This window comes from Empidonax traillii, unplaced genomic scaffold, assembly GCF_003031625.1.
Source record: "Empidonax traillii isolate 1590-97213 ecotype Southwest subspecies unplaced genomic scaffold, ASM303162v1 scaffold182:size1009393, whole genome shotgun sequence".
NCBI lineage: Eukaryota > Metazoa > Chordata > Aves > Passeriformes > Tyrannidae > Empidonax > Empidonax traillii.
Window position 1 is genome coordinate 674,949 of NW_020955375.1, and position 7,981 is coordinate 682,929.

General features: G+C 48.6%; 2 protein-coding genes across 2 annotated transcripts in view; both read left to right on the forward strand.

The window, feature by feature from the left end:
• The window catches only part of FANCD2 (FA complementation group D2), a 33,124-nt gene extending 26,789 nt beyond the window's left edge, over positions 1 to 6,335 (forward strand). The window contains exons 37-44 of the mRNA XM_027886220.1: positions 333 to 426; positions 955 to 1,026; positions 1,813 to 1,851; positions 2,089 to 2,163; positions 2,936 to 3,010; positions 5,461 to 5,607; positions 6,096 to 6,179; positions 6,255 to 6,335. Of these exons, the coding sequence (XP_027742021.1) occupies positions 333 to 426; positions 955 to 1,026; positions 1,813 to 1,851; positions 2,089 to 2,163; positions 2,936 to 3,010; positions 5,461 to 5,607; positions 6,096 to 6,179; positions 6,255 to 6,335 (667 nt within the window). The remainder of the gene's footprint in view (positions 1 to 332; positions 427 to 954; positions 1,027 to 1,812; positions 1,852 to 2,088; positions 2,164 to 2,935; positions 3,011 to 5,460; positions 5,608 to 6,095; positions 6,180 to 6,254) is intronic.
• Positions 6,336 to 6,358: 23 nt separating this feature from the next.
• BRK1 (BRICK1, SCAR/WAVE actin nucleating complex subunit) lies at positions 6,359 to 6,915 on the forward strand. Its single transcript, XM_027886221.1, has 3 exons — positions 6,359 to 6,509; positions 6,594 to 6,676; positions 6,768 to 6,915. Exons 1-3 carry the CDS (start codon positions 6,392 to 6,394, stop codon positions 6,792 to 6,794), a joined length of 228 nt encoding a protein of 75 aa, XP_027742022.1. The 5' UTR covers positions 6,359 to 6,391; the 3' UTR covers positions 6,795 to 6,915.
• The last annotated feature ends 1,066 nt before the right edge of the window (positions 6,916 to 7,981 follow it).

The window sequence follows — 7,981 nt, forward strand, 5'->3', positions numbered from 1 at the left end:
GGATGCCCAAAGTTCCTACACTTTGAAACTACCAGAATTGTCTTATGCTGAGAGCTGCAAACCTTCCACTGTGCACCCCCAGAGTTACAAGGAAGTGGGGGTGTCTCAGTGTGGTTCATACTGGGGACGTGATAACGGCTTCCCAGGAGTCTCCATCTGTCTGGGCAATTGGGCTGGGCTAGACATGCTCGTGAGTCCCAGGGTCAGTCTCCTGTGATTTCTGACTGAGGATGCCCAGCTGGATAACCATCAAATTTTCCACACTGTTCTGGTGACAAACAGCTTACCTGGAGGCTCAGAGCTGGCTTTTAGTTTTTTCACTTTCTCCACAGGCAGACATTCCCAGTTTTCTTCAGAGTAATGATGGCTCAGCTAGAGAGTTCAGTGAAAAGCATCCCAGCTGGGAAACCATCGGACTCAAGTGAGGTACGAAAATAAAACCACTGGACTCTTTGAGGAGAAGAAGACATAAGTTAAACTGCACAGTACAGTAAAGATGTATAAATTGGAAAGGAATTTACTTTTGATCTTTGTCTGGGAAATGCAGTCAGACAGCTTCATTCATCAGCAAACTTTGATATACAGGGTAACATATAACGAGCACCTTTTTTTCCTGATTTGTACCATGCCAAAAATCTAGTAGATCCAGCAGAAGTTACAACCAGAAAATAAGCAGTAATTGGCAAAATGCTGAGCTCTGCAATTGGTCTGAATGCGTATGTGGGAGCACAGTGTTATTTTGCAACCAAGATAGCTGCTCTGAGAGCAAGGAAGTGAATTAACTCCTAGCATTTTAAGCCACTAATCAGGCTGGAATTGCCATGAAGTGTTTCTGCTATGATAAATCTGCCTGTGGTGAAGCTTTGTTCCTGCCTTCAACAACAACAGCAATGCTTTCAACACTGCTGAAAGGAAATATTCCATCTTGGGTTATTGTCCCCTTGCATCCCGTAGGTGCAGCTGGAGAAGCTGCTGCGTTGGAACATCGCTGTGCGGAATTTCCATATCCTCATTAACTTGGTCAAGGTGAGCTTCTGGTTGTTGTTCTGCCTTTTGCCTTCAAATTCCCAGCAAAGCCTGGTGCACCCAGGTTCGTGAAGCATGGCTGACTAGTGGAGCAGCGTGAAGGTGGTAAATAAAGCTGGTTATAATCTGTGTGTAAGGGTTCCCATTTAGCTTTCACTTCAATATTACTGAATTGTTACAGCTCGCACACTTTACTGCCACAGTTCTCACACAAATAATAAGCCTGTACAAAGACAGGGTGATGTAAGGAAGTGCAGAAAAAGGACGGGATGAAAACTCCAATTTCCTAGTACAGTGTTGTGTGACTGACAGAGCTCACTGCCAGCTGTGGGGGAGGCAGATGGGACAAACCCTTCTGGTACATCTGGAATAGCATCTGCCAGAAGGAAACACTCTCCTGATGTACTCAGCTGAAGGCTGGCAAATATTCAAAACAGGAGGCTTGGATTCCCATTTGTAACCTGCCTCCTAGTCCTCAGCTCCACTTGCTCTTATGGTAACATATGATCTTCCTTTGACTCCTGCTGACAGTTCGTGCCATCCTGTGGTGATGAACTCGAGGCTAGCCCCACTGGATGAAATTCTCCCTTCTGTCAGTTTTGGGGCTGGTTCATTCAGTATCACTGAGTGTGAATCCTGGTTTGGGCAGAAGGTGACAGATACAGCTGCACTTTTCTCCTTGCTTCGGTTCATCATTACTGTTTGTTTTTGTCATATTTGAAGTAATAATTGTTTCCTTTATACTTGTGGAATGATCTGACTCTTATTTTCCTCTCGCCCAAGCAGGTATTTGACAGCAGGCCTGTACTCAGCATCTGCCTGAAGGTGAGCAAGAGTTCAAAATACTGAAGAGAGCAGCTTTCCTGAATCATTGCCCATTACCGATCCTGTATATTCCAGTACAACCTTCACATGGATGTAGTCTTATGAAGCAAGAACAGCCTATGGGAATTAATGTATTGTTATCTTGAAAGAATGTATCATTAACTCATCTGACTTTGGGATGGTTCTTTGAAAAGGAGTTTAAATTTACCTACTGATATATTTATCATCCTTTTATAGTACGGCCGTCAATTTGTAGAAGCCTTTCTGAAGCTTGCCATGCCTCTCCTGGACCACAGCTTTAAAAAGCACAGGGTAAGCCTTGGGGGAACAGAACTATCTGGAACCAGTTGGGAAACGTGACTGATGCTTGCTAGAAGGAGTGACTGATGCTTCCTGTCTCTGGCCACACGTTGGCAGGACACTTGTGGCCCTCCATGACAAACTCTTCTAAATGTCTCCAGCTGTGCTCTGCCCTGTTCACTTGCCCATCCAGTGCTCTCCCAGCGAACACTTCCCCAACTTGCCATTACTCTGGTTAAATGACTCCACTGTTAGCAAAGTCCTTCCAGCCTCCATCTCCTTTAAAAGTAATTACCACAGAAGTGTCACTCTCACAGCAGGAAGCTCGTGTGAGCAGGCAGGTTGCTCAATGCAGAGCTTTGATATCTGGAGTTCACGTTGGATGTGTTTCAAATAGCACAACCCAGCAGTATATTTTGAACTTCTTTGGTTCCCCTATTAAGAAGTTGTATCTAAGACAAGATGTGACAAAGTTGTCCTGATTTTAATTGCCTCAGGTTTCACTGATAGGCATTCATTCCAAACTCCAAAATCAGTTTCAGTTCAGAGTGCTTGACCTTATGACATGTGGTCAGATTTTATTACCAGTTACTTGGCTTAGATGCACAGTGCAAGTCTCCTGTGGCCTGATCCTGTTTGTCTGATGTTTCCTCCACACACACATCAAACCTCTATCCCATAACCCTTGGAAGGGATTGCTAGGACTAATGCTGATTTAATATTCTTGTTTCCCTTATGGAAAAATTCTTTGAGAATGATTTGCTGGTCTACTTATTTATTGCAGGATGATGTGCAGAGTTTGCTGAAAACCTTGCAGCTGAGTACTAGACAACTTCATCACATGTGTGGCCATTCCAAGGTAAGATAAGTTCCAATTGCAGCAAGAACTCCTGTCCTAATAATGGTTTATTTCCCCTTCCACTGCTTTTCCAGGCCATAGGGAGGTTCTACTTGCATGCTTCCAGCAGTGTCTGTATAAGCAAAAACTCTGGAGAAAGTGAAATAGCTTTGGTTAATGCCCAAAAGTTGAAGAATTTGTTCTGTAAGTGGCTAACTTGGATTTCAGATCAGGTTATTATTTTTTAGGAGAGGTCTTCTGGACATCTTTGGTCATTGGCAGCTGTTAGGGGATGTTTCTGAGGACTTAAGCTAAGACCTCAGAGACAGACCTTGCACAAAGTATAGATGCCAGACTGATAATAGGGGAGAGAAGCTTTGCCAAAGATCAACAGCCTTGTGAGTCAGAAGAAAGAGCAATAGGTGGCAGACAGGGAAAAATGATGCTCAAAGTCCTCTTGAGGTGTCTTTTATGATATGTTGATACCAGGGAAGAGGGCAGAGGGAGGAGAGGAGGGTGGTAACACACAGTCTGCCAGTCTGTTTAGAAGACTTAGGGCAGGAAGGAAGGAGAGGATTAACACTGCTTACAGTGTGAAGAGATGGTGCTTATTGCAACAGAGAATCCCACGGGAGAAGGCAGTTGGAAAGAACTCTGTGTGTGCTGCTTTGTTCCTGTCAGACTCCAAAGAGGTTCAGGAACACGTCTGAGAAGGGATCTTTGCCAAAGTAGTTGAAGGGAGAAAGCCAGCTACTAGAATGGCTCTTCAGCCAGATTTGCTACCAATTTAGTCCAGAGCTGGCACCAGGGGCATAGAAATTTAGCTGGAGATCAGAACATGCCATTGCAGCTCTCACAAGATATCTGGCACAAACCCTGAGGATGCTAAAATGTCCTTCTCGTGTTTGAAAGTGAAATCCTTATGCCTGCTCTGAAGTCACAATCACCTTGGAGGCAGGATAACAGCATTTCAGGTTGCCATGTCATGTTTGACTTTGCACTTGAGCAGCATTTTCAAGTGCTATGTCCCATGGTCCCTGTTAGCACAGAGCTTAATTAGTGAACACCCACGTTCTGCCACTGCTCTTGTACCTGCTGCAATCTGAACAGGTCTCTGTGTCAAATCATTTTGCAAGAATGAGAAGGGAGAAGCTGAATATGGTCAAATAAATGCATGCCGTGAATGCTCCATAACCCATTTCAAGCCAAGTTCACGCCAACATTTTTCAGACCTACCTTGATTTCCCTTTCATACGGACCTAGTAGATGCTCACTGAGGTATCATGTAGTGTGACCTTGTTACTCTCCCTCAATACCTGTGTCTTTAAGGAGCATCACACAGCAGCCAATAGCAATCCGCATCACCTATCATTGCCTAAGTATTTGTCATTTCCTCTTTCACACCAAGCCTCTCGTCTGCTTACATATCTCATGCTGGACATAAGGACAGTTTCTGGAGGCAGATTTTTGCCAATGCTTGCAGACAGTTGGTCAGGTTCCAGGACTCAGGGAGCACTGTGAGTGTTGATTGTGTCATTAGCAAGGGTTTGCTGATTTGGTTCTGATTAGTGCTGATGATTGCTAGGTCCTGCCTGTTACACAGGCTAGACAACAGCTTGCTGTTGGAAATCAGTTACCCATTCCCCGCTGGCAGAACTCGAAGCAAAGCAGTGCCCAGGCATGTTGAACTCTTCCAAGAAATGCAGGTGACCTGAATTCAGAATATAACTCATGAGAGCATCTTAATGTCAGAAGGTTACAAAGTATTCTCATGAAAGAGGAAAAGACTTGTGCAAAAAATAAACCTGTACAGGTTTTGTCAGTTTAGCAGGTTTTCTGTTTTAGCAATAACTATTTTAAACTGCAGATTGAAGCGTATCAGGAGGAGATGCTCACCTGGAGCTAAATCTCACACGATACCTGGCATAGCTGCCCTTCCTCTGATGGTTTTTGCTCACACCAACTCCATCTGTTCCCTCCTGTCCTAGTTCTCCAAAAGCCCAGTGCTTCTTTGGTCCAGAGAAACCGGCTTTGTAGATTATAGTGCACACACATTCCATGTAGATGGGATAAAGGGATTGCATGAGGCACTGAGCAAGAAAAGATGTGATTGGTGTGGCATATTCAGTACGTTGTCCATTTTTATTTTTCTGAGGTTGGGAATTCAGCAGAGGAGATAGTAGCCTGTCTCTAGAGTTCATGACAAAAGCTGAGGCTCCTTCTGTTGTAATCATGGTGGATATGGATGTTTGGATGGCAGCAAGGGATCATTTTGCAGCCTTAGACAAAATACTGATCTGAGCTTTATGTTCTAACAATAGCTATAATTTGGCCAAGAAACTACATAATCCAGGCATGGATCCCCTTTGTGGGGATCATGTCCCATCCCTCCTACCTGATAACCAACGGATTTTAAACAGCCAGAGCACTTAGGCAAGAATCAATCACAGTTATGTTTTACTGTTTCATAGATTCACCAAGATATTGGACTGACCAACCACGTCCCTTTGTTGAAGAAGTCACTGGAACAATTTGTGTACCGAGTGAAGGCAATGCTGGCATTCAACCACTGCCAGGAGGCCTTCTGGGTTGGCATCCTCAAAAATCGGGATCTCCAGGTGAGAGTCACTGCCCTGCCTGGGGCAGTTACAGTCTGGGAAAGGACAGTGCTTATCTTGCCCAGACAACGGTAACTCTGACTTTGTGTAAGGATAAGAGCTAAAAGGCCAAATTCAGAGTGACATGGCTATGTCTAGTGCAACAGAAAGAAACGTTTTATTTCAAGATTATTAAGGATCTGCATCTCTGGGGCTGCCTTGCTGGGAGGGTCTCACACTGAGGGGTCAGATTTGTAATGACTTGGTATGGGGGTCCTTCCCTCACACAGAAGGGAAGAGATAAAGGGCACTTGAACACCTTCACACACTCTTGTGTGTGGTTTTAACAGAAGCTAGTCCTGGCTCTTTTCGTCATCCTTCACTGCAGAAACAGAACAGTTTAAAAAAAAACACTTTTTTTTTTCTTTCCACTTTTTATTTAAGAAGGCAACAAACTGCCTATTATTTCCCCTCATATACTCAGCTCAAGTCTTCTGCTTTCAACTCAGGGAGAAGAAATCTTGACTCAGGCCTCCGAGGAGCGGGACTCGGAGGAGGGCTCGGAGGACTCTGCGGCGGGACCCGCTGAGGAGGTACTTCAGGGGCCGCCTGGCAGCGGGGGCGGGCAGGGGGTGCAGCGCGGGCTCTGAGGGCGGTGTGTCCCGCAGGAGCCGAGCGGCAGCGACACGGAGACAGACACGGACACGGACACGGAGAGCGGCGCGGGGGCCGGGCCGGCGCGGCCCTGAGGCGGAGGGCGGGCGGGCGGGGCGGGCCTCGCGCAGGCGCGGCGGCGGCGGCGGCCATGTCGGTGCAGGAGGACCCGGTACAGCGGGAGATACACCAGGACTGGGCCAATCGCGAGTACATCGAGGTGATCACCAGCTCCATCAAGAAGATCGCGGACTTCCTCAACTCCTTCGGTGAGGGCGCGGGGCGGCGGCGGGGGCTGCGGGCGGGCCGGGCGGGGCGGGGGCCCGCGGTGTCTCACTGCCGCCTCCCCGCAGACATGTCGTGCCGGTCCCGGCTGGCCACCCTGAACGAGAAGCTGACGGCGCTGGAGCGCAGGATCGAGTACATCGAGGCCCGGGTGAGCAGCGGGGTGCCGGCGGAGTGTGTGGGGGGGCGGTTCGGGCCGGGCCCGGGGCCGCCCCCGGCTGAGGCCTTTCCTCTTCCCGTAGGTCACCAAGGGGGAGACGCTGACATAGGCCCGGGGCGGCCCCGGCGCCCCCGCCGGAGCACCGCCGCCCCTCATCCCGCTCGGGGCCCGCCGCCACCGCCGCCGCCGCCTCTGCTCGTGTTGCCAATAAACCGCTGTGCTCCTGCCCTACCTGCTCTCTGCCTACCTGCCTGCCTGCCTGGGGCCGGGCCAAGGGATGCCCGGCTCCCTGCCACCGTCCTGGATGTCCAGAGCCTGCCACTCCATCCGCTCGATCCATGGAGTCTGGGCACGGTTCCTCCCCACACGAGGGGGCTGTGCCACAGGGGCCGCGGGCCTGGCTGTTGTCAGCTCTGGGAAGCACCTGACCAGCCTTTGAGGTGCTTTGTGCTCCTTCTGGGGTCACAGCAGAAATCTGGTGATCCCAATGGTCTGGAGGATGTCTCAGCCTTCACGTGCACATGCCAGGGCAGTGTGGGGACAGCAGGCTCACCTGGCGTGCTCAGTGCACATGCCACAGGAGAGAGCCCCTTGCCAGCACCTGGGAAGAGGTGCTCATCCTCCTCGCTGGGAGGCAAGTGGCAAGGAGAAGAAAGTCTCTCAGCCCTTCCCACCACTCCTTTCTTTATCTCAGTTTTTCAGTGGGCATCTCGATCTGCACACTCACTGCTCATATTTAGCATTTGTTGGGGAGTCCATGGAGTTGCTATTTACAGTAAAGGTTTTACTGCTTCTCAGTGGGCTTTAAATGTCTTGGTATATTATTCTCCAACTGAAATATTTTTTTCATGATGGCAACATGATGTTTGCAGTGTTTACTGAGCACCTGGGTAACTTAATGTTCTTTTTATTTTTGAGGCTCTCTGACATCAGCTGGTTGCTCCTCAGTATAGGTTCTCCTCCAAGCTCACAGTTCTGTTCTTTGTAGGAATCTCTGTGTTTCCACTGTTTGAATAAGTGCTCCTCCAGCCTTTCCCCCAGCTTTCTCAGTGGTTACATTCAGGTTGGGCTGCACATCAGGGAGGCTTGGCTGCTTTTGGTGCACAGTGCCCATGGAAATGAGAGCTTTGTAGCTGTCCTGCAGTATTCCCAGTGGAGTGGAGCGGCCATGGATCACTGCACTTCTCTGCAGGGGCAGTATCAAATGAGGGATAGTGCTGCCACACAAGACTCCTGGGTAGAGGGAAAGCAGCCTCTCTTAGCTCCAAGGTGGCCACTCTGTAGCCCAAGTACATC